We start from the raw sequence: 25,749 nt of genomic DNA, 5'->3' as shown, positions 1-25,749 counted from the left end.
AGTGCCGGGTGAGGTTGTTGTCAGAGGAGAGAACCGGCGAGAGTGATGTCATGGGCGGAGGCCGAGCCAACCGAGCTGCGGACCGGCGTGCTGACATGTGCTGGAATGCCTCTTTCCGTCCTGCACTTTACTGAACAACGCTAGAGAGTTCTGCCGCCACCGCCGCTCACGTTTGTTTTGCGATTTTCGTAAACTGTTCTTTCCTTCTGTGCTGCGTGAGTGCCTACAGCCAAGGGCGCCCAACATGCCCTCGTTCTGTGCAGCATTCGGCTGCGCGAACACAGGCGGGCGAGATGATGTGGTGTTTCACAAATTCCCGAAGGAAAAGAAGCTTGCAGCGCAGTGGGTACGTGCGGTGAGGAGAGATAAGTTCATGCCGACGAAATCAACTCTGCTGTGCTCGGTCCATTTCTGCGACAGTGACTATCATCGGAGCTTGACAACGATGCGGGCAATCGGTATTCCAGTTAAATCGGCGTGACTGAAGCCCGGCGTTGTTCCGTCTATATTCTCCTACAAGAGAAACACCTCGCCACCTCCAAAAGCGGCCTTCGCCAAGAGGAGAAAGCGTGAGGTAAGGGTTTTAATGTGCACACGGGCAATTTTTTACCAGATGATCACCTTAGTGTCGAACAAACGGTCTATGACGAAGCGAGGTGGAGGCACAGCCGGGAATATGCACCTACGTGCAAAGTGCTTGCCGTTTTCATCCTGTTTTGCCTCTCCGCTTTGTCACAGAACACTGCACTACATCTGTTTGTTCGGCGCTGTTCTGATACGGTGAAATAACTGGCCGGGGGTACGCTTGCACATTCAGTGATATTTGTTATTCGTCCTACCTCGCGGTGCCCGCAGATTTAGCTGTTCAGCATTCGTGTTCAAATCGCACGACATGAGGCGTTACGGTAATATTTGCATGCTCGCATGAGAGTAGTTGAACTCGGCGTGTAAAAACTTCGTTCCGTAGATTTCGCACTCACAGCTTACTACCAGCAGTGAAATGCCGCAAAAGCGAGCGTCGGCACAGCCGCGCCCGTGGCAAGGCGAACGGGCTCAAATAATGAAGTAACGTTGTGAGGTATTGAAGTTATCAGCGTTCGACGTGGTCTAGCTTAAGGGGGGACGCGGGGATCAACTCCGGAAAAACGACCCAAAAATCACTTTTTAGAAAGTTGCAGATTTCGAATCTTTGACCCCTTTTCTATAAGTTTTCCAAGTATTTCCGCTGAAAACGACTGCTAAGTACCATAAATAAATATATACATAAGGCAATACAGCAAAAATTTCGTGAAAATCGGTGGAAAAGTCGCGGTTTTCGAGCGTCCCTAGCTCCGGAACGGCAGTACGCGGCGCGGCCATGCTGGTACCGTTGAAAAGCGCGCCTCTTCGCCTTTTGACTCCTCTCTTTCATTTCCTAATAGAGAGAAGCGCAAGCATAAAAAAGCAAAAAGTCTGAAGGTCGCGGAGCTGCTTGTCGCGGCCGCCGATTGGCTTGCTCCGTCAAGTGTGTTCTATGAGCCGCCCCATTGGCCGGGTCTGGAAGCGAGCTGCTGCGGCGTCTGCTTCTCCCGTTTCTTCGCGCGCTGGCTGCTGGCCCTTTGTTTACGTGTTGGATATTCGAGGTACGCCGCCGCTTCATCGCTTTAATCGGATTTGAGTTTTCTATTTCATTTTGTGGTTTCGAGCATGACTTGGCGGACGTGGACGACGAAATACGCGACCAAGCGCTGCTTCGGCAGCCGCAAGCGCAAGCCGCCGAACATCCGATGGATTAGTAGTCCTAGCGGAGTTGCGTCCGCGCGCAAGCTTAGACTGTCGACGCATTGCCGGGCAATTCGCAGGCTGTTGCAGCCTTGAGTTCCAGTGGTGATGATACCGAACTAATAACCGCCTTTTCCGATGCTTCCGGGCCTGCAACGCCCTGTAAATGCTCCGCGACGTACCCCGATTGTGCCACCGCCGTCACGGAGATGAACGACGAAAGTGCGGTCCAAGCGCGTGCGTCTGCGGCCGTGAAGACGAACCGTGCATCGGCAACGGTCGCACCATGCAGTCGCATCTTGAGTCACAATTCATCTTGTCGGAGGTGTTGAATATGACCGCCGCCACTGTCCGCGCGTCACTTCGTTCTGTGCCGGCAACCGAACGGAAGATAGGGTTTACGGCTGGAGGAGCATGCTCGGTGGCGACGGACTCAAGCGAGTCGAGCAGCTGAGAAAGATGCCTTGCGCAAGAAGAGGGCACAAAAAGCACATTAAAGCAAGCATAAAAGATCCAAGAAGCCAAGAGATCAACCTGACACCTGTACCTACAGAGAGAGAGAAACAACTTTATTGAGCCGAGCTCGACATCTTCTTAGACGCCGTCGATGGAAGTGGTTCCCTCTTCACGGGACCCATATGCTTCCCTAGCCGCCTGGCCCCTGGAGATCAGGACGAGCTGGTCTTCCAGGGCGGTGCTGGTTAGCAAGGTCTCCCATCGCTCGGTAAGGGTGGATGAGGCATGGGGTAGGGTAGCGGGGCAGTTAAGAGGTGGGGGGATCGCCTTGATGAAATTGCATACAGTCGCCGACCGATTTTCCGGACTCCAAAAATTCGGACATGCCCGATTATTCGGTCAGCCTCGCGGCACCACCATTCTCCCCATTCCCCATAGACCATATGTATAACAACTGCTGAAAGTTCGGACACCTTGCAACCTCTCGTCTGATTTTTCGGACACTCCTTGAGCCAACTCTGTCGAGAGCACCATGCACCGACTCTGCCCGGTGCATGGTTCGACTTGCTGAACGCCATTTTTGTTTTGAACGGAGCTTCCTAGCTGCCCCATGAAGTGGCGCTACTGGAAATTCCCGCTCATCGTCATCGTTTCTGCCTGGTTAGATAGAGTGGCTCTGCAGCAGTTCCTGTTTCAGCTTAGTAAGCCATGTCAAGACAATCCAGCAGCTGATTTGTTTCTTCGCGCACGACGCTGCGAGCAGGCCGCGTTTTCGTTTGTGCGACTGGTGTCGGCACGGTGGTGTTTGCGTGCTGTGTCGAGGTTTCGGTGAACCAACGCGCCATACGTGAACATCGCGTCAAGGGTCTAATGGCGCCGACAGTGCCCGCGCAGACTGCGCTGGGGAATGCCGGCAAGCGGGTGCCGGGAGGCCTAAGACTTGTCGCCTTCTGATGTGCTCCCTACTGACGCGGAAAATGTTCTGCCGAGACCTGCGCAGTGGTTGCATTGCGATTCTGGACACCGACTCATTTGAGTTTCATAGGTGCTGACACTGCTGTATTGACATGCGCAGAACTCTACGACGGCAAGATCATTCGTCAGGTTTCTGCTGCACCGCCGTACGATGACTCCGAGTCGGAAGATGACGCACCATGTGGTATGCTGCCGTCGCATGCGGAGCGTGTACAAGCAGTGACTGTGCTTTCAGCCGCCAATAGTGACCGTACGACCCTTTCCGAGATTCAGGCTTATCTGAGTGCGCGTAAACGGAACAGCATGCAACGGCGCATTCACGATTTCTTCCAAGCCTACTGCCGAGCCCGAATAAGTGCGTGAAAATAAAGGATTTAATTTTTTTTTCTTAATCTGCTTTTTCGGACACCTGTTTATTCGGACATTTTCGCAGTCGCCGTGAGGTCCGAATAAACGGTCGGCGACTGTACTCCAATGACGTGTTGGAGCGTGCCTAAATGAGTTTTGCAGAAGTTACAATCCTTCTCGTACCTTTCCGGGTACATCTTGTTTTGAAGGTAAGGGTGCGGGAAGGATCCTGCCTGTATTTGCCTGTAGATCGCTTGCTGTTCTCTGCTAAGCGATTTGTGAGGATCGGGGTAACGGTGCCTCTCCGTCTTATAATGGTTCGTAATGTCTCTGTAACTAAATATGGACTGTGGCTCACCTTCCTCAACCCGGTGTTCCATCTCTCGGGCGAACTGGTGGGCAAGTTCGTTGCCCTCCAGCCCAGAGTGAGCCGGTGTCCATATTAACTCAACTTTCCTTTCAGGTACGTCGCGTTTACTTTGGAGAATATCTAGTGCCGCAAGAGACACCCACCCTTCCTGTAGTTGTTATACGCCTTTTGCGAGTTGGTGACAATTCTTCCCACCTTGGGCTGCGCGAGTGCTAGCGCTATAGCGGCCTCTTCTGCCACCTCTGGAAAAGACGTCTTGATGGAGGCGCAGGTTACGAGCACATCCCGCGTCGTAACTGCCAGCGTTGCTTTCGATGAAAACTTGGGTAACGAAGCGTCTACCCCCTCTTCCTCTTCTACTATGTGGCCCAAAGTCTCCGTCAAGGCCGCTATACGAGCTGCTCTGCGGCCGTCGTTACGACCCGACCTCATGTTTCTAGGCAGTGGCTTACTGTGGATTTTATGCACCCACAACCTGGGTAACGGCCCCGTTTCCTTCCGCTCTGCCTCTTGCCAGCCCAACTTGGCAAGAACGCGACGTCCCGCCGACGTCTGACTGAGCCGAACTCTTTGATTAGATAGATGAGCTTCTATTAGCTCTTCGACGACGTTGTGCTTGGCCATGCCGAGAAGCTTGTCGGTCGAAGAATGCTTCGGAATGCCCAGCGCCATCTTGGTTGCCTTTCGTATAATGACGTTCAACTGGTCCCTGTCTTTTTTCAGTAACTTGAGGTACGGCGCCGAGTAAACGATGCGCGACGTCAAGAAGGCCTGGACGAGCGTCAGTACATTGTCCTCCTTCAATCCCCTTTGTTTGTTTGTGACTCTTCTGATCATGTTCGAAATTTGTTCCGTTGAAACTGATTTTGTCGATCGACGCTCCCGCCTTGCCATTGTTCTCGAAGATGACACCCAGGATACGTGCTTGCGTGGTTGGTGTTATGGTCGTCCCGTCGATGGTGATGCGTACGTTCTCTTGGTCTCCTTTCTTTTTTCTTGGCTTGATGACGAGTAACTCGGACTTCTGTGGCGAGCAACTGAGGCCGCACGATTTAGCGAGCTCGTGCACGGTCTTTGCCACTCTCTGAAGGGTCTCCTCCATCCAACTCTCCGACCCTGCCCTCGACGTCCACACAGTGATATCGTCTGCATAGAGAGCGTGATCTATGCCCTCTATGTCTTGAAGCAAAGTCGGGAGAGGGAGGAGTGCCAGGTTGAAGAGAAGCGGCGAAAGAACCGATCCTTGCGGAGTGCCTCTGTCTCCCAGGGCTATCTGTTCCGACTTCTCCTCTCCAATTTTGATGGTTGCCGTTCTATTGGTTAAGAAATCCTGCACATATTTGAATGTCCGCTCTCCGCATCCCGTTTGGTGCAGGTTACGAAGAATACTTTCGTGTGTGACGTTATCGAAGGCCCCCTTCAGATCGAGCGCCAGGATAGCTCTTGGCGTAGGGGTCTTCGCTTGCTTGATAACCAGCTCGTGTATTTGCACCAAGACGTCTTGCGTGCTCAGGTGCCTCCGGAATCCGTACATGGTCGGTGGCATCTACAAGGCCGGTGGTTTCTAGTCGAATAAACATGGCCCAAAACTTCAAACACCTTTTTCTCAAAACTTTTTTCTACCACCAAGGTCAACTTGCAAACCCAATATCTCAGCCACCGTTATGAATATTTTTACACCGTTTGTTTTGTTACACTCATTGTGCACCACTGCACACAGTGACATGTTTTGTTTTCAAAATAGTTGCTTCAATAATTTGTTATCTTTTGTTTTCACAGTCGAGATTTTCATGCAACTGAAGTAGCTGCAAAAGAATGAAAATATAAAAAAATTCTGTTAGGCTAAAAAAATTACAGGAATGTCACTGTGTGGAGGATACATATATGAGTGCTATCAATGTTTGTTTGAACTCCTAGCACCAATATACAGGTGTGCAGGCATTTTGCAAAAATGAAAGCAGAACAATTTTGTAAACAAAAAAGTACTTCAGATATTACAGCCATATTTTCACCATATTTTCACAGTTTTGTTTATGTGATATTATTAACATCTGTGCAAAATTTAATCAAAATCGGATGGTAAATAAAAAAGTTAGCTTTGATCCCCATATCCCCCCTTAATACAGGCATCGCTGCTGGGCAAAAAAAATTTTCTTGGCTTTGTTCCTAGGGAACTAGCTATGCATCACGCATGGGAAAATTATTATTTGAAAGTAATTATATTACATTACTCCTTACTGTCTTATTACGCTCATTGATTTGAATTACATTACCAATTACCGCCTTAAAAAAGTAATGGCATTACTTTACGATTGCTTCTAAAAAGTTTTCATGCATACAAGAAGCAAAAAGCAAAGTATAAAGGGACGCCAACCTTTCTTTAAGGTAACACACTTTCATGCCCTCCCCCCATGTTTCTGAACGACGCCTCACCACATTACCAACGTTCTGATGCCATACACAGCTTACTGGTGCATATTTAGCGCAATTACTAAATTACTGTAGCCATGAAATTACAGACACAATATTTCACATTACTATCACTAGACAACTAATCCATCACATAAATTACTGAAAAAGTATTTCAATTATTGTAAGTAATCCAACTGCTGTCATGTATACTGATATGCTGAAATTCATGACATCCATGCCTTGCACTCTTTCAGATACTAGCAGAGCTCCTTGAGAACCGAGCCCCTGATGAACCTGTTCCACTACCATCACCAATCGAAGATTTTGAAGCAGCCAGTGTGACACAGGCATATAATGAAGAGTTTGAAGCTAAGATTTCCAGCGCGCGAGAAGGTGCACACATTGCTCTCGCTGTTGCCACACACAACATCGTCGTTGCCGCCATTGCCGCCATCGTTTTCCGTATCGGCTGTGGGTTCAAACATGTACGGGGACAATACAAGCTGTCGGAGACAGCGAGAACGTTCCATCTTACAACTCAGCTATGAAGCCAGAACAGCAGAACCGTGTGCTATCAGAGAGAAAGGAATGGTGCTACGCTCTGAAACGAAGACATGCGGCGGCGCCGACCGGCGACTACCGCCAACGACGTCACAGCGGCCCCGACCAATCACGGGCAACAGCGGCGTTCGCGCGATGCCCTGAGGCGCCGGTGCACGTTTTCTTCAAAAAACAGCCGCTTGCGTTTGTTTCCGCCCTTTTTGAACCTGATATTCGTGTTCAGGGGACTCAAAACTGTAGAATGCCGCAGAGAACTCATTTTTTTCGAAAAGTGTTTCAGCTTCCCTTTAAACGCATAGCGTGTCCCAGAATTGTATTTGCATACTGCCTTGTTGACAGGCGTCTCCAGTGGAGCAGCGTCACTTACATAATGACTGTCGCATTCAATGGCACATTTTTGTCTTTTTGTAGCAATGACCAGATGACTAAACGAAGGCTTCCAGCAGCATTTCAATTAATTTTTTCTAGATAATGGCTAAAGAGCTAGCTGCACATTAGAAAGGCACTGTTACACGTGTAGCAATGCAACAGAAACATGCATGCCTTGCAAGTCAGCACTTCAGTGGACGTTTACAATGTGCTTCTACGGCCTAACGTTTGCAACAGCTACCATATTTTGAGAATGTTCTACTGTGCAAACTTTTTCTCTTTTGAACCTTGCGAGGGCCTTGAGAGCTTACGGAATGCAGTGGAACGTTTGTTAAACACTGTGAGCATAGCTAAATGTGACATACGTTTTGACACTGGTCAAGATCATGGTGGTCGAAACGTTGAGAGCTCGCAAGGTGCAAAGAGGAGATGACCTCCCTACTAAGCGAGCACTGGACCAAAGGCGAACCATGCTAGAGTTAGGTGGCAGGTGTGGCCAATTGGAGACGCTGGAACAACCTTCAATCATTCCCTTTCTGTGCACTAGTTTCTGTATAGAGGAGATAGCTGAAGCAGCAAATTTGAAGACGGAGAAATGTGCTGTCCGACGAGATCAAGATGGCGGTGCTCGGTTGTACCATTCGAGAAATATTGTGGCTTGAAGAACACTGTTGCTCAGCGATTTCTGCAATATTTCTCGCCACCTTGGCTGATAAAACAAATTTTTTATACCCTTTTTACATGGTTTTCAGTGATGATATTTCGGGATCAGATAGAAAAAGGGTCACAGAAACTGAAAATGTAATTTCCAAATAAATTTTTTTTTTGCAACTTTTCGTGATGCAAAGGCTGCATGCCCTTTTAAGTTGCAATGGCTTTAAAGCGCTGCACATTAGAAAGGCACTTTTGCACGGGCAGCAACGCAGCAATGCTACGAGGAATTCTATAAAGGTTATTGAGTTTGCACTCGAGCACGGCAACTGTGCTGCCAGCAGGCACTTCGGTGTCAGCTAGAGTCATGTCTGATACTGGAGTACTCAGCACAGCAAGCTTAAGACACCCAACCAATGTGCTGAGCTTTCTGCAAGTTGAGGAGGCGGTTCTTGAATATGAAAGGGACCTTTGCAAAGAAGAATGCACCGTATCACTCAAAATGATACAAGATCAGGTGCACACAACTGTGAGGAAGCCGAGAATTATAGCGAAATACTTTCACGTGGGCTTTGGATAAATGACACTGTTAATGCGATGGAATGAACCGTCACTGAGAACGCAGACGTTGTTGCACCAGCAGCTCCTGCCTGTCTATGAATACCAAGTGATGGGACTTTCACCACATTGTCACGAGGATCCGCAAAAAAACAAAGGCTTCATCTTGTCTTAAATAAGTAGCACCGGCCAGATTTTCCTGAACTTTGACATGCCCTGAAAACGCCTGTCCAGGAGAAAGGTGCCCGAAGTATTTTAGTCAAGATGACAGGTGGGAAAAAACAGCGATGCACAGTGATGCTCGCAATGACAGAGAACAGGTGGAAGCAGCCACCTTACGCGATACTAAAACGTACGACTCTTCACAAAGGAAACTTTCCCCATGGCATCTACATTCAGGTTCAAGAAAAGAGTTGGATGACCTTATGGTCGACTAGGGCAAAGACAGTTCAGGGATGAAGACTGGGAAAGCTTCTCTTTTCCTTGCTCCTCGTTGTGGACAGCTTTCATGGCCACCCTGTGGATAGTGTTCACACAAGGCTGAAGGGATCCAGGTGCTTGAGATCGAAAATTGGCCCAAAATTCAAATTTTCAATTTTTATTTCTCGCGTTCCTGATGTGTTTCTATGCCTATCTCTGAAATTTGGTTACAAAATACCGCTTAGTTCTTCTGCTATCGTGATCTAAAGATGAGAATCCGCAAGCGTTGCCCATTAAATTGGGGACAAATCGCGCCCGATTTTCATTGTGCATAACTCGGTAACTATGCGCCCTACCAGAGCCATTTCGATATCACTCGAAAGCTCACCATTTCTGGTTTTCATTATTCGCCGGTCGGCAACATTGCCAGCGCAGCGGTCCCAAAAAAACAACAGAAAAAGAAATTCATGGCACCTGCTATTATTGACCAGATTGAGCACATGACCATGATGCCGAGTCATGATTGGCTCCAAGGACCACAAGTGCTCAAATGATGAAAACAGCCGCTATTTTGTCTGTCCCACGACTGCAACGCTGGATATCCTGGAGGTCCGACAAAGTTTTGTTCCGTGAATCATTACAGGCAGAAACATACGAGATGCAATGAACTTCCGAAAGCAATACTGTTGTAGCAGTCGGCACAGGATACCTGGCAGGTCACCGCTGAAGTCGTACCGACACCAAGCATCGACACCTCAACTGCTTTCATGCCTATCCACACGCTGGTTACACTCGCGTAAGAATTGAACACAGCTGTCGTAACTGAAGTGGATGTGGTTAAGAACACATGAGAAAGCTATGCTCAACAAGATTGCATCTACAACGGCCACAGAGCAAGAGATTCAGTGTTTTGTTGAAGATCCGACTGCCGATAGTGCAACAGCCTCGGTCGTGAAGCCCACTACTCTGTACGTTGTCGTCCGACTTGCAGCAGTGAACAATCTTCTCGGCGTTTTCTCTTGCAATACTTGCGGTGGTTCTGCATAGCTGGTGCGGAGCGATCAGGATTACAGTCTCGCTACTGAACTGACTGCGGTTTGCAAGATCTGCGGTGAAGTTCTGTCATGATGGAGCTCACAGGGAACTGAGGGTCCGAAAACATGTAATCCTTTTGAAGTGAACGCACTCGCAGCGCACGCTACGTCGACCGGCAATGGCCATGAATTACCGTATTTACTCGCATAATAGGCGCACCCCCAGTTTGGTCGCGGAAAATTTGATTTTTTTATTTCCGCGCATAATAGGCGCACCCCGAACCTGGCACTGTGATCAGTACCGCATTTACACTATTTACGCATTTACGCCCTCCTGCCCCTCCATCTCGAGTGAAAAAAAAAAAAAAAAAAAAACGCAAGCACACTTCACAACCCAAGCTTATCAACGCATTTGCTGGACTACTAGTCTCATTAGTGTTGCTGCCGTCGCAGCTGCTGAGGGCCCACAGCACATAGAACATCGTGAAAACTAGCTCTTTCATTAACTACCGACACCCCCCTCCCCAAACCGCCACGAGCACGACGACCTAACGCGTCCGTAGAAACAAAAAAAAGAAAGAAAAACGCATCAACGAGCGAAAAATAATTTTTCCATCAACTATCAATAACACCCCCTCCTCTCCAAACCGCCGCGCGGATATAAGCTTTTCGCTACCTTCGCTTAGGCAGCTCGGAAAGCTGGGCGACTCGACACAAGCGACAGTGCCATCGCCATCAATGCTCTACACATGCTGACACAGGCAAAGAAAAGACAAATCGCCACATCTCGCCATTTTGCAAACGGCGTGCAGTTCGTGTGGTCGCGTGTTCCGCAATGGGCAAGTACGGCAGCTACACGGCTGCATTCAAACTGAAAGCTGTGCAGTATGCACTCGAGCATGGGAACCGTGCTGCAAGCAGGCATTTCAGTGTCGGAGAGACAAGCATTCGCTACTGGCGAGGTCAGCAAGAAAAACTTCAGGCAACAAAGAAGTCGCGACGGGCCTTCCGCAGCGCAAAGTTGGGAAAGTATCCGCAAGTAGAAGATCAAATAGTTCAACACATACGGGGCCTTCGACAGGACGGTTGTGCGGTGTCTCTCGACATAGTGCAGACGGAGGCGCGCAGAATTACCCGAGCGCAGGGCATCGAAGTGAAAGACTTCAAAGCAAGCTCCGGATGGACAACGCGCTTCATGCGATGCCACGGACTTACCCTGAGGAGGCGCACAACGTTGTGCCAGCGCTGTTGTATCCGGCCATGCTCGTTTTAGACAGTTTTCGTGGGCACCTCGTAGAACGTGTACGAGAGAAGTTGTCAGAGGTGCGTACGGATATTGCCGTGATTCCGGGAGGCCTCACTTCCGTGCTGCAACCTTTGGACGTTTCCCTAAATAAGCCTTTTAAGGACAACGTTCGAAGGCTTTACACCAACTGGATGACTGGAGGACAGCGTCAACTAACGCCCGGTGGCAAAATTAAGAGACCGCCTATGGAAATGCTGTGCGAATGGATCGTGGAAGCTTGGCGAGATCTCAGATGACGTCGTCAGGAAAAGTTTCAAGAAGACTGGGATCTCCAATGCACTGAATGCAAGCGAAGACGACATGCTGTGGAGCTCAGACAAGGAAGACGAGTCTCCACCCGGCGATGAGGATGTTCTCTCCGACTCGGACTCGGACTCTGAATAGTCTTAATAAATTTTACGTGTGTGTTCAGTCAACGTCTCTCGCCTGTTCATTAAAAGGTAAGTAGGTAGCTTTTATTTTCCCTTTTATGCTGGATTTATTGGTGAATTATGTGAGAGTAGCCATATTCCTGACATATGTTAAAATTTAAAGCGCGGGAATGCGAGTTGAAAAAATTTCGTTAATTTTACCCCGCGTAATAGGCGCACCCCGAACTTCGAGTCGGATTTTCTGAAAAAAAAGTGCGCCTATTATGAGAGTAAATACAGTAAACCTAGTGCCTACTGATGGCCCTTGGTGCCATTTTTCAAACTGTTTCAGTATATCAGTTATGAAACGTTTTTTGTTGTGTTCTAAAACCGCAATTTTGATGATGATGGCATATTGGAGGTGCATTATCTCTGCTTCTACTTGTGCTATCACTGTGACAAAGGCAAAGCTGTGTAGAGTGCAAATAAGCAAAAAAATGTTGTTGCATTTATGAATACATTGTTTAGCGCAAAACAAAGTATTCATGGATTCGCACCAACTAGCCCGCTAACGCATTGTGTTGCATTTATTAAAAATATTTTTAAAAATGTTTTTTTAGCAGTTAGATGGATTTCGCTTCCAGAAGTTTGCAATGTTTTCATTTGATATAAAATTGGGTTAGAACACTATACTTGCTCATTGGCACTCTTTGTTAGTTCCACATCATCTTCGTATATCGATATTTATTATGCCATGTATAGTTTGGTAGATAGCTCAGCTCCAAGCAAATTATACAATAAAGCTGAATTTTTTCAATTTCTAGAAAGTTATTTTTTCTGAAAGAAAACTGGATGTATATTTGAACCTAACACATAGAAATACATAAACTCGGCAAGTTTCATCAATATCGACAAAGAATTAAAGAAAACGTTTTCAGGCGCAGGGCAGTACCCCCTTAAGGAGGTAAGCACTGACATCGCGATCATCCTAGGTGGCCTCTCGTCATGTCCTTGGACAAGCTGTTCAAGGTCAACATGCAAAGTCTGTATTCGGAATTGATGGCCAGCATAATCTGACGCTGGGCGGCAAGGTAAAAAAAAATCGTCGGCAGGGTTACTTTGCACCTGGATTTTGGAAGCACGGAGCAGAATCTCCGACAAGGAGATGGTTAAAAGTTTGAAGAATACCAGGATGTCTCCCCTGCTGGACGGGACCAAAGATCACCTTTTATGGGACTGTGATGCCCCCAGAGATGACCATGCACCCTTCGACAAGAAAGCTTGCAGCGATGGCCGTGTGGATTCCTGACTCGGAATAAAATCGAAGTGATTGAATAAGAAAGAAATAAAAGGGTGAAGTGCAGTTGATGTAGTGCTCACAGAATGTGTGCACTTAACAAAGGTAAGCCTCGTTCAAATAGATTTTTGGGTTATGCTCATGGTAGCCATCGTAAGAATTATGACCTGCAACTTGTTTGAATTTCTCAGAACTTATAATATTATATTATCCCTCACAATGATCGCACCGCCAAGTTAGCGTCAGTCTTCTAGAGAAAAAATATGTGATTGTTTCTCGAGTAAACACGGTATGCAGTCTTCAGTTTTGTAGAGCAAGACATCCCTTTGGTTAGCTGCCTCAAGACAACCTAGAAGTGTGTGGAAGGAGGTGCAAGCCACAAATGCGCAAACAAACTGACCAGAAGCCTCGAGCCAATGCTTGTGGTCGGCATCCGCTAAAGCAAGGGCCTCCAGGTTCGCCTCGCGCAGTTCCTCACTTAGCTGAGCCACCATGCGCCGACGCTCTGACAGCTGTTCCGCCAGGTCGTCTCCTCCTTCCCCACCTTGACAGCATTTCTCCTCCGAAAGCTGCACACAAACATGCTACGTTTAAACATTATAGTACATTGTTAATTCGGATTTCATGGGATTGAAAAAATGTCCCAATGAACTGAATGTCGAATTATTGGGGGTATCGAGAAAACAAACAAATGTCCACAAGCTTTTATTTAGCAAACCTGATTTTTGTTTTGCACAAAAGCAGTGTGGAAGCTGCAATTCTTGTAATGTTTTGACCGATTCACACTCACAAGGCCTTCGCGACTTCCTTGGCCCTACGACCGTGGTGCATGTATTCATTTGAGATGCTGTTCACTACCGTGTGTACATCTCAACGATTTTTTCCCCAGTGAGCTGTTTCCCAACAGGTCATCTCTGCATTGCAATGTGGCCGGCACTCTTCATCCTTGACAGCTTTGCACCGAGTCAAAACGAAACTACCGTTTGACACAACCGCTCAGATGAAGCCGCGGCCGCTATCGACGTGATTAAAGAGGGTGGCCTTACCGTTCTGAAAGCATACGGCTGACGCCCGCACCAAGTCAACATGAAACTACCATTAGCTGCAAACGCTGTGGATGAAACTGCAATTGCTATCGACACGATCATGGATGGCGACTACACAGTTACGAAGACATGCGGCCAACATAGAGTTATGCACAACGGTAAAAGCAAGGAATAAAAACGCAACGATGAGTCGGTAGACACGCCACATTATAATCGCTTAGCTCAGTAGAAATACTAGGATTATTTCTTGATAGGCAGTGTCTATGGCATAGCACCTGTGAAGAGTTAGTTGCTTTAAACTGCCTTTGTTATTTTTCTTAACTTTCCTACTTCTTATCTAGTCTTCACCTCTCCAAGTGTCCTTGGTTAACCACCCTCTCTTCGTTTCTTTCTTGTTACTTTGAATGTTGAACAGCTGGCACACAGCCCTAGTTTTCAAGGAACACATTTATTTTCAAGGAGTTTTCAGGGCCCCGGAATCTCTTTTTATTTTCAAATTCCAAGGGTTTTCAAGAAGGTGTATGAACCCTGGGATGGAGACATGCACCTAATAATAGGGGGCCAACATGAGCGCTGTCTTGCAAACTAGAGGTCTCCACCTTCAGTTTTTACTCACCTTGCATATTGGCCCCAATAAACCTTCAGTTGCAAGACAGTGCTCGTGTTGTCCCAGGGATTCTTACTGCTTGGCACATGCACCTGACCTCGTGTCCCAGCTGGCACAGGCGCTGGCGGCACTGCAGCAGACGTGCCTCACAGTTGGCAAGCTGCGAGTGTGCCAAGGTCAGCTCAGAGCGCAGCGTGCGCTCTTCCTGGCGTGACAAGCGCAGCTGCTCTTCCAGAGGTGGGCTGCTGGCTTCCGCTCCTTCCCACGGCTCTGCACAACAGGCACCAGTGCCCTCAATAATGAGCTTGAGAGCTGCCAATCACTGCTGTCCTTCCAACCTGCTCAACCAATCATCCACTAATTTTAATGCAAGTTGTTTCCACTGCAAGTTGCCCACAGTGCATTAGGTTTACCACTTATTTTGAAAGTTTTTCAGAGGGTCCGACAGCGGCATGTAGTTCAGTACCATCAAATTTGCTCTTTTCGCCTTACAGATTGCCGTAGTTTCCGGTAGCCACTATTGCAAGGACCACGTTTCATCCCTGCATGACCTGCTGTACCCGTAATATCAGTCTGATAATTACCCCTCGATCCTCAGTACATGCACTCTGGCACAACCAGTCCGCGGACTGGAGCACGTGTGCTTATTACGACTTAAGTCGCGACCTGTCAGCTGATTGAGGGACCCTGCTGCACATGGCCGGAACACACAGCGACATTTAGCTGCTCACCAACGATTACAACACCAGGGACCAGGACACTCCTCTTCAGCGGGTCAGGCAGCGGCATGTCGTTCAGTACCATCAAATGTCTTTTCGCCTTACAGGTAGGCTTGAAATACGTCTGTAAGTGTTATATAGTGGTGATCGCTCTTTGTTGCTGCTGCAGGTACCAGTGTTTTCTATGCATTTTGAGTGTCTCATGTGCAGTATTAGGCATTCCTGAAAGATACTGCAACAATTATGTGCGAACACCGAGAGTAATCCAGGCCCCGCTGAAACAAAGCAAACGCTAGCTGACCTTCTTGCCAGCCAGAGTACAACTGGCACTGAATTACCAACCCTGAATTCTAGGTTCCCAGCATTCAACAAATGTTCAAGTAAATTAGAATCGATGGCAGTTGCCGTCATTGATGTAAACCGGCACGTACAAATCTCAAGCACGCAGTTACTCAACCTCGGGAAACTGTGCGTAGAATTGCTCAAAAAATGAAGATCAGCAAAATCGGTCGCGACATAACTTAGTAATTTATGGCCTTCTTGAACCGCCTACTGAAAGCACTGATCAGCTGTTTAAGTCAGTAGCTGATCTTTTGACAACTAAGCTGGAAGTCAAATGTGAGAAAATCTAGCACTGCCACAGACTTGGAACACGTAAACCAGACAAAGAAAGGCCTATCATCTTTAGACTGATAGACTACAGGTCCAAGATTGAAATGCTAAAAAACGTGCATAAACTAATGGGATCCAAGGTTTGCAATAGTGAAAATTTTTCTACACGCGTATGCGAGATTTGTAGCAGGTTATGGAAGCACTCTGTTAACTTGAGAAAAAATTGCAGCAAGGCACAGTTGCACTACGACTCGCTTATCGTGGATAATAATCGCTACATTTGGCAGGATGCTCAAAATCCATTGTAAAGAAAACTCAGAAGTTAACAGGAAGTCTGTCTACCAGCAGTTCCCATTAACTGCAATCTAACTGACCTGCCATGGTTGCTTAGTGGCTATGGTGTTGGGCTGCTAAGCACGAGGTCGCGGGATAAAATCCCGGCCCTGGCGGCCACATTTTGATAGGGGCGGAATGCGAAGACACCCGTGTACAGTAAAACCTCGTTAAACAGTACCCGCTTAAACAGTAGTTTCATTTTAAAAGTAGTAAAGTCAAATCCTCGACTCAGCGGCCATTGAACATAATGTGTTCCAGCTTATTGTGTACGCATCGGTTAAAACGTAGCGTTTCAACTTTTCGTTGCGCAAACACGGCGGTGCACCATATCCATCGGAACGGCCTCCAAGCGCCCTGTGCATTTGCGCGTGCAGTCACATCAACATCAACATTTCGATGCCGTGCCGGAGAGCGTTATGGCGTCGTGCAAAGGAGGACTCGTGTCGTTCCGAAGCTCGGATAAAAAAGACGCCGGGTGCTCAGCATAGAAGAAAAATTAGACATCGTCCGTGCTATCGAACGTGACACGAAGAAGTCGGCACTGGCATGCAACAGGGATCTGCTGTTGACTACAGTGTGTGGCATTTGGAATGCAAAGAAGTTGTTCCGCAGCGCTGCTGCGACCGCGAAGACGTGTTGGCTACGAGGTTCGACTTTTCGCTATCGTTGCCTGTGTTGTTGCGGAAGTGTCGACTAGCGACAGTGGTGAGGACGACACGGAAAGCGACAGCACGGGTGATTCAGGCCTGACAGAGGCATAAGCTGCGCGTTATGTCAGCCTCATGAATGCAATCGTCGAGACGAGAACAGCAGCGCGATAACGTAACTCTATTCCAAGTGAAAAGTATTCCAAACTTCGGCACCCGGCAATGAAAAAGGCGCCCCCGGGACTTCTGCAGCACTACTGCGCACGTGCACGGAGAATACGTAACGCCAAAGAGGAATCCGCCATGTGAGTGTTTGCCAAGAAGAGGGGGCTGCTGAAAAGCTGGCACGCAGCTTCAGTAAGTTAGAGGCCGCGGTCGTCGTCGCGCTAGGCCGCCGCGGCATCAAACGAAAATAACACTTTTGTCGCGCGAAGTGAATAAATACGTGTTTTTTTCCCATTTCATCACACTCTCTCTGAGTTCCGTTTTCGACAGGTAAGTGGGCGATCTCATGCTATTCGGTTAAACAGTACTACCGTTTATTATGTACTTTTTCCGGGCTCCGGCCAACTATGGTTTAAGGGGGGACGCGGGTCTTGAAATCTCGAAAAATGGTCAAAAATGGCAATTTTCAAAAATTGCGTTTTTGAAGTCTTTAATGTCCCAACTATGCCTCTACAAATTATTATGGCTCAATTCCTACTCGAAGTATTAAAAAAACGGTAATTTAGAAACGTCGGTGAGCCGAAATTGAACGCCAAGCGCAAAGGTTTGCCTCATTTTCAAGCTGCCGTAGCTCCGCGCGACGCGAACCGATCGGCGCCATCTTGGTCTCGTTTGAAAGCTGGTTTCCCGCTCTCCATTCTGGCGCCCCTCGCCACGCTGTAGACCCTCGTGCAGCGGAGCGATCGGCACCCCAGGCACCCGTTCTCAAGCGCGAAATCGTCGCGAGACAGCCGCTGATTGGGTGAAACGGGCGCCTCCCCGAGGCGCAGCCCTCTGATTGGCCGTGACGCCTGCCGCGGCCCCGCGGCCGCGTTGTTCGACTCCTTCGCGTCGTCTGCTTTCGCCGGCGCGCACGTAATTTTTCGCATTCATCTTTGTTTCCTAGTATTTTTCGTTCTGCATTTTTCTTTATCGTTCTTGTAGATATTTTGGCTATTGAGTCGCTTCTTTTAACCAAGAATTTCTTGCTTTTGCGTGCCTGGTGTCGCTGTTCCGCGTGTCACGATGGCGCGAGACGCGCGCTTGAAAGCAAGCACGCGAAAAGCAGTCAGCAAAAAGAGGCGCGCATGGAATAAGAGCGCTACATCGTCGAGAACTACAGCTTCGGTGATGCCGCAAGCTGCTGTGCCCTTGGTGGATGCGGCTGGACAGTGCCGATCGGGGTCAACTTCGGTGTTACCGCAAGTCTCTGCAGTGCCGGTGGATGCGCCTGGACTAAGCCCGTTGAAAATGCTAACTTTTGAGACGCTGCAAGTCACTTCGGATTCCGTGTCGTCGAAAGCGGCCGAGCCGGCTGAGCTAAGCCTAACGTTGACTTCGGCGTTTCCGCACGCCGCTTCGGTGCCGACGGACGCGGCTGAACCGAGCTCGCGTGCTCAACGCTTCGACACGGTGTTTTGCGCGGAGTGCGCGGGGCGTGAAAAGTACGCAGACAACATTAAAACTTCATTGGCGAAGAAGTCCGCGACTTCCCGCAAGTTCGAGCTAATGAACGTCGGCGCAACTAGTGAAGACGACTTTCTGAGCTTTTTTTTTTTTGTCAAGTGCCAATGCAATACAGAGGTTTTCACAATCTTTACATGAACAGATTTCTGTGAGTTTGGTGTTATTGTGTTCAGTAATGACTAGGCTGCATGCTAAAGCATTAAATTTTTCCATGTGATAGGTAAACAAAAGTGGCAGAGTAAGCAAAACTTTGAATGCAATTTTCTCAGCTTTGCTTTTTCGATCAAATGCCTTTGCCTTACAGAACTTTTCATAGTGTTTGCATCAATTGATTTTATTGAATTAGGTATCATTTTTTTCAGTAAAACCTCAGCTACATCCTAAAGCTTTCCATTTTTCATTAAACCCAATAGGCTAGCAATTAGGTCAGATGTAAGCTAATTACTCCTGCATTGTTTTTTTCTTCCTACTTTGTTATTCATTCATGACCTCTATGATCACTTTTTAAAAATTTCTTTAGCTTTAGGATGTGCAGTGGGCCCTTGGAAATGAAAGCTATTCTTTGAAACTAGTTTTTTTAATTAAGAAATTATCATAATGGCCCGTAAGAAAAGACCTATGTGGGATCAATTATTTTGCAATATCTTCATTTCTAGATGAGATATATAAAATCTGAATATATATTTGGGATCAGCATTCAAAGACATATCTGCATGCCAATTTTCAGGAAGATATGCTAAGAAATAAAAAAAAAGTTTTCAAGACCCTCATCCCCCCTTAACGAGGTTTCACTGTACTTAGATTAAGGCGCACGTTAAAGAACCCCAGGTGGTCCTAATTTTCTGAGTCCACCACTATGGCGTGCCTCATAATCAGAAAGTGGTTTTTGCACGTAAAACCCCATAATTTAATTTTAAATCTAACTGCCGATTGAAGCTACTAAATGTAAAAGTGGATAGTCTACTAAATAAAACTGATGACTAACTCTTCTGTGGATTGTCACAACCCATCTTTTGGTTGTGTAACCAAAACTTCGCTCAACGATGTTATTTCCGATGTTGAATTTTTGCCTTCTGGCTATATGGTTCTACGGAGAGATAGGCTGGTTGGGCAAAGTGGTGGCGCTGCACTCCTTTTTATAAATGGCATGAAATTTTCTGCCCTTCCAGAACTCCCAAACATTGAATCACTTTGGGCCAAAATTAAAATCGGGGGTTTAGTCGCGGCTTTGGGTGCGATATACCGCCCGCCCAGCTCTGGTGATATCTTTCCCACTACTGTAGGAGTTGTAGGACGATCCCACCGCTGTCATACAGTTGTCGGAGTTGAAGGTCGTAGAGAGGAACTTGGGAGGAACTAGGCGAACAGGGCTTACTTAAAGTATTTACATTTTAAACAAGCGATACATTCAACAGTCGAGCGTGACTCACAAATGGAGCACGCAAGACGAAGCATACAGCATACGAGCACGAAGCTCCAAACACGCAGCACAAAGCACACAGCTCACGAGAACTATCACAGAGCACACCCTAGCAGCCGACAAACAGCTGCTTATAAACACTCCGTGTTCCTTAGATCCCTAGGTGAGGGAAATGTTCGACCAGTCAGCGTAGAAAGTCCTCGTGGCCTACGCGCCTTTGAGGGAAGGGGGTAGGAGGTTTACGCATACACATTCCGCACAGGTTTCACTGCCCCCTCCGAGGTGAGACGGGCTTCGCAGAACTCGGGCTTGCGTCTTGAAAGGTCCGTTGATTCCCCTAGCTGACCCCCGCAGCGTAGACGCCAGTTGTCCATTGTCTTGCATCCTGTAGTCGCCACAAGTGTCAGCAGACTGTGACGAATCCTGGGGCCCACGTACCGCAAAGCACCCTTTTGTTAGGGAAGCTCTTCTTGCTGCAGAGAGACCATGTCGGCGATGGCGGGTTCAGTAACAATAGTTGGTCTGCTAATCGCGTTTAGTCACAACGGCGCCGAGGGGGTGTTGAAGCGGCACCTCGAGGTCCCTATGAAATGAGACACCACAGCAATTGTGATAGGCTTCCATGGTTCTCTTCGGGGAAGCTCGCAATGCCCGCAGCTGTAGCTGGCTGAGAAAACTTGCATGTTGCCACCTCGGCAGGCTATTCCTAACACGTCCTCCATGGCCCGGAAAATCTGGACTGGCCAGTGCTGACAGCAGCTGGGCAGGAAGAGAATGGCTGGCGAGCAAGAATATGGCTTTGCTCTCTGCAACCCATGCGCACTTGGAATGCCTGCAACCATCTCACAACGGGCACAGAAGAGTCGATTCCGGCAACACAATACCGCTCAGCGTTCAAACGCCTGGAATCAGCTGTTAACCCACCAGGCTTCCTATCAAAATTTCAATGCAAGCCACTCAACTAGGAACCCCAAATTTTGCTCCAAACTTTCGTGCTGCCAAAGCGAGCATTCACGTTCCCCTTGAGTTCGACCAAACCTGACCACTGCACTGCACAAGAGCGAAGGTTTACGCAGAACTAAACCGAAGGCTCTCAACCACCAATACCTGCACATAAATTCAGCAGCCTAATTTCGCGAACAGCCTGTTCTCACCCTATCGCAGTGGCGTACTTATCGCACGTACTGGTGCCACTGAATAGTCTGGTCAATTCCACAGGTACGTAATCACAATCGCGCTAGCTTTGTGCTCCCTATTCAGAACATGTACTTGCGTCGTACGCAAACGTTTCATCACACTGACTTTCGTTTCTTTTTCTAGTGGACACATAACTTAACCGAGCAACCAAACTTGCGTAACTCATGCACACTGCTGAACCCTTAAAAGAAATGCGTCTGCTAACAACTAGTTCTACGCACGCTTACTAGAGAAGTCAGAATACGGCCGCCCTAAACACACACGAGCAACTCGGTCATAAACCTGCTTCCTTCCGTCCGCACAGGACACGCGCTAATGGACCTACGAACGCTTCTCAGTGCAAATTGTGCCCTAACTGCAAACCTACGCGCTTAACCTTAAAAAAATCCAAAAACACCTATAAAATAAAGGATGGTTAACTAATACACACGCACGTTACCATAGGTCTTTCAACGATAACCTTGACCTTCAGGTTACTCACAAAAAAAAAAGCCTGTCTACTCATTAATGAACACCTCGCAAAACTACAGGTTTACATAAAACACCTCTTTCAAACCTTGGAGCTTCTCAAACGAAAACATAAACAAAGCTCATATCTTACACATTGAAAGAAATTCTAGCCTCAAATTGTGAAAGTTTTCCAACGTTTAAAAAAGAAAACAGAACGTTTCACTTTTACGGAAGCTGTCTTGGCCTCCTGTTCCAAACGTTTACGACTGACTCATACTTTTGAGCCACACTCGAGGTGGTCGCGGTTCAAAAGCTAATCTGGCTACCGAGGAACAACAAAAGGGCCGACACACTATCAGCTCCTTCAACACGTTACAGTTTCTGGCCAATTTGCGTACTGGCGCCACGCTTTCATCACTAACTCGACTAACCGTGTCGCAACTCCCTACCACCTCGTCTCGTCTTGCCACCTTGCGCTCCTTCGCACTACATGCTGCACTCCGAAAAGAACGACGGAACGATGAGGAACCTAACTGCCCCATGCCCTTTGTCCACGTCCGTGCAGAACATGCTTCTCGGTCTCTTTTAGACCGCCGGTGGCTTGAACGTGTTTGATGCGCCAACGTCGTCAACGACGACCGCACCTTTCTTTTCTTTGCGCCCTGCCTACTTGCGCCTGTCGCCGTCTTTGGCTGCGCTACCCGATTTACCGCTTTCCTATGCTTACGGCGCTCCTTTCTGCGGTGCTTTCTCTTTGAATTCCCTTTCATGCCGCCCTCTCACGCCTCGTGCTGGCCGGTACACATCTCGTCGGCCCAGATCGGTCTCCTACCCGCACAGTCTGAGTGATTTTCATTTAAATCTACTCTCTCTCTGCCTCGACTGGCAGACGGCTCAACCGACTCTTGAACAATGCAGCAGTCTTTACTCGAGCTATGCAACTCGCACTCCAGCGAACTGCCCTCTACTGCATTGCCCAGCTCATGCTGTGCATCGGCACACAGCCCATCGGTCTCAATTGCTGTCTCACGCGCACAGTCCGATGATCCCTGACTAAATCATCCCTCTCTTGGCTACCTAGACTGGCGGAGAGCTGCACTGACCACTGAACAATGCAGTTGTCTTCTCTTGAGCTACACAGCTCGCAATCCTGAGAACTGCCCTCAACTGCATCGTCCAGCTGGCACTTCTCTTCAGCGCGCAGATCTGACTCGACATGGTAGCTCGCGTCTGTTGGGTCAGCAGTACCCTGTACCTCGCGCGGTGACTGTGCCAATTCACTCGCAGCTGGCCTAGCTGTCTCTACAGCGCTCTGTTGGCACAGCACCTCGTCGCTCTCACTCTGGCCTTTAATGGCCTCTGCCGCCACTAAGACATCGTTAGCTGCTAGCACTTCGAGTTCACCTATGAACATGCTGCTAATCTCACAGGTACTACTTTCCTCGGCTTTGGACTGAAATCTGCTATCGACTTCCTCTCACTTTCGCTGCGTCCAGCCTACAGATTTCTCAAGCCACTTTTGACTTCCTGCATTTAACTGCTGCAAATCCTGTATCTGTTTGTTCACTGCTGCCATTTCTTTTTCAAGCTTTTGCCGTTATTGCTCACGCTCTTGGCGTTCTTGTCTAATTGCTTCCTGTTCCCGTTTTTTGCTTAGAATTCGTTTACCCATTTGTTCTATGAATTTCAAATCATTGTCCCTTTGGAGAATGGTTTTACGAATCTGCTTCCGTCAAGTCCTCCTCTACGTTTACCTCGATCTATTCAGACAACCACAAGTCAGCGCTCGTCAAACACATTAGGACCATGGTCGCTACTTTAAGCTTTGGCTTTGCTGTCACAAAATACTTGCTGCGATACCCACGCACACAGAGAAATTGAAGCCTGGTAAATATTACAGCCGAAACCAAACGCTTATTCACTGAAGCAGCACCATATCACCAGCGCTCCGCCGTATCCAGTCAGTTGCAAGAGGTGGTTAATCTCAAGTTGCCTCCAACTTGATAGGGATATCGGTTGGTATCCAACGGTTGCCTCCAACTTGATCGGGATACCGGTTGGTCATCGTGTCCCAAAGTCCGTGAGCTGCTGTTGCTGTCTAAGAGTCCTAGGGCGACCTACGAGCCGTAGGCCGATCTCACCACTGCCATCCAGATGTAGGAGTTGTAGGACGATCCCACCGCTGTCATACAGTTGTCGGAGTTGAAGGTCATAGAGAGGAACTTGGGGATACTAGGCTGACAGGGTATTATTTACAGTATTTACATTTTAGACAAGAGATACATTCGACAGTCCAGCGTGACTTCCAAATGGAGCACGCAAGACGAAGCATACAGCATTCGTATGCTGCATGCTTCGTCTTGCGCGCTCTATTAGCACAAAGCTCCAAACACGCAGCACAGAGCACACAGCTCACGAGTACGATCACAGAGCACACCCTAGAAGCCGACAAACAGCTGCTTATAAACACACTGTGTTCCCTAGATCCCTAGGTATGCGATATGCGACAGATTATGCGAAAGCGTTTGATACAGTCTGTCACAAAAAAACTTCTTGTTAAACTATGCTCGGTTCTTAAAAACAACAAACTACTTGACTGGTTGACTAGCTATTTGGATTCGAGGTCTCAGATTGTTTCTTTTAACAATGCTCCCTCGTCGTCAGCTATAATTACTTCAGCTGTTCCCCAGGGCTCAGTCTTGGGGCCACTACTATTCATTATATATATTAACAATGCTGCCAAGGTCATTAGTAACACCCGGGTCAAACTTCGCATGTATGCTGATGACTGCGTGCTTTATGCAAACGTTCGTAGCATAGAAGACCAATTCAAGTTAAATAGCGTTTTTGCTTCATTTTGCCACTGGAGCCATTGCCGGCAAATGTCTATTAATAGTGTTGATGACTTTTCTCATAAAAAACAGCCTTCGTATTTCGCTTACAGTAACGTAAACAAATACCTGAATGCATCAAGAAATTTAAGTATCTTGGAGTCACCTTCATGACTACCTTAAAGGGACCCTGAAATGATTTTGACGACTTTCTACAAACGTACTGAGTCGTTAGAGTAGGTCCTTCTGATCATTAATTGACACATTTAGGTGCTCCACGTTAAGCGTGTAATTTATTATAAAGTTTTAAAGATGCACATCGCTGCCGATCGCAGCACACTGTTCGGCGGAATTTTAAGCCGCCCCTACTCATATGACGGAAATCCCCCATATGACGTCAGTGGGGCGAGCTATCCGATTCGCTGACCAGGGCGCATGATCGATAACTTTTCCAACTTTACGGTAAACAAATGATGTTCATAATATTTGGAATGTTAGTTAATTTGTTTTTTTAAAAAGAAAGTAGCATAAAGCGAATGCACAAGAACAATTTTTCAGTACACTTAAGCACTTCCTGCATACAGCAAGTGTTGCCTGCTTGTGTTACGTGCTCAGTCTTCGACGAGAGCTCCGCGTTAGTGTCGGTATGTTTTCACGAGCGCTACGATTCGACTTTGTTGTGTTGTGGACTGCAAACGTAGCGACTGGCACTATTTCAAGCTGTGACACTGTGTCCCTCTGCAAGCCAGTAGACGAGCGGACTGGCTGCAGCGCATCGGACTACCGCTATCCGATCGGCACCAGGATTTGCGTGATTGCGGCCATCACTTTACACCGGAAGATTACAGTCGACTCCCGTTAATACGAAGTTCAGGGGGACCGCAAAAAACTTCGAATTAAACGAACTTCCAATTAAGCACAAAACACAAAAAACAGCACTTTATTTGTGGTGAAATCGAGTATTTTCTCTAAGAAAAATAGTCGGTCATCTTGCTTTGCTTCTTCTTGCCGAATTGCGCTGCTGAAAGCAAGTTCTGCAGGCTGTAGATGTGGCGGAACGCTTCTTCCGCATTACCTTCAGCGGCAAAGAAGCGCTCCGCGAGAGCAAGGCCCGCAGCTACATTGGCTGCTTTAGGTTGCGGCTCGCCTTCAACGTCATTGTCGCTTTCTTGAGTCGCTTCCTGGGGCCGAATAATCTCTACAATTTCGCTATCCGTCAGCGCACGGCACGTTTCGACCGCCTTGTCTACGGCGACGTAATCTTCAAAATTGACGTCACCGAGAGCATCACCAAAATCAGAGCCGTCAAGCTCGCTTGTTGATGCTTCCTCCACTGAAATTTCAG

At 47.8% G+C, this 25,749-nt stretch overlaps 1 protein-coding gene across 5 annotated transcripts in view; it reads right to left on the bottom strand.

Moving 5' to 3' along the window:
- RASSF8 (ras association domain-containing protein 8) overlaps positions 1–25,749 on the bottom strand; it is a 97,749-nt gene that overhangs the window by 8,556 nt on the left and 63,444 nt on the right. For all 5 annotated transcript variants that reach the window (XM_065450172.2, XM_065450175.2, XM_065450173.2 and 2 more), the window contains 2 exons: positions 14,619–14,791; positions 13,269–13,437 (listed from right to left, as the gene is read on the bottom strand). In XM_065450172.2, coding sequence (XP_065306244.1) covers positions 13,269–13,437; positions 14,619–14,791 — 342 coding nt within the window. The remainder of the gene's footprint in view (positions 1–13,268; positions 13,438–14,618; positions 14,792–25,749) is intronic.

Source organism: Dermacentor albipictus, chromosome 3, assembly GCF_038994185.2.
Source record: "Dermacentor albipictus isolate Rhodes 1998 colony chromosome 3, USDA_Dalb.pri_finalv2, whole genome shotgun sequence".
In the NCBI taxonomy this organism is placed as follows: Eukaryota; Metazoa; Arthropoda; class Arachnida; order Ixodida; family Ixodidae; genus Dermacentor; species Dermacentor albipictus.
This window is presented reverse-complemented; position numbering and strand designations above follow the sequence as displayed.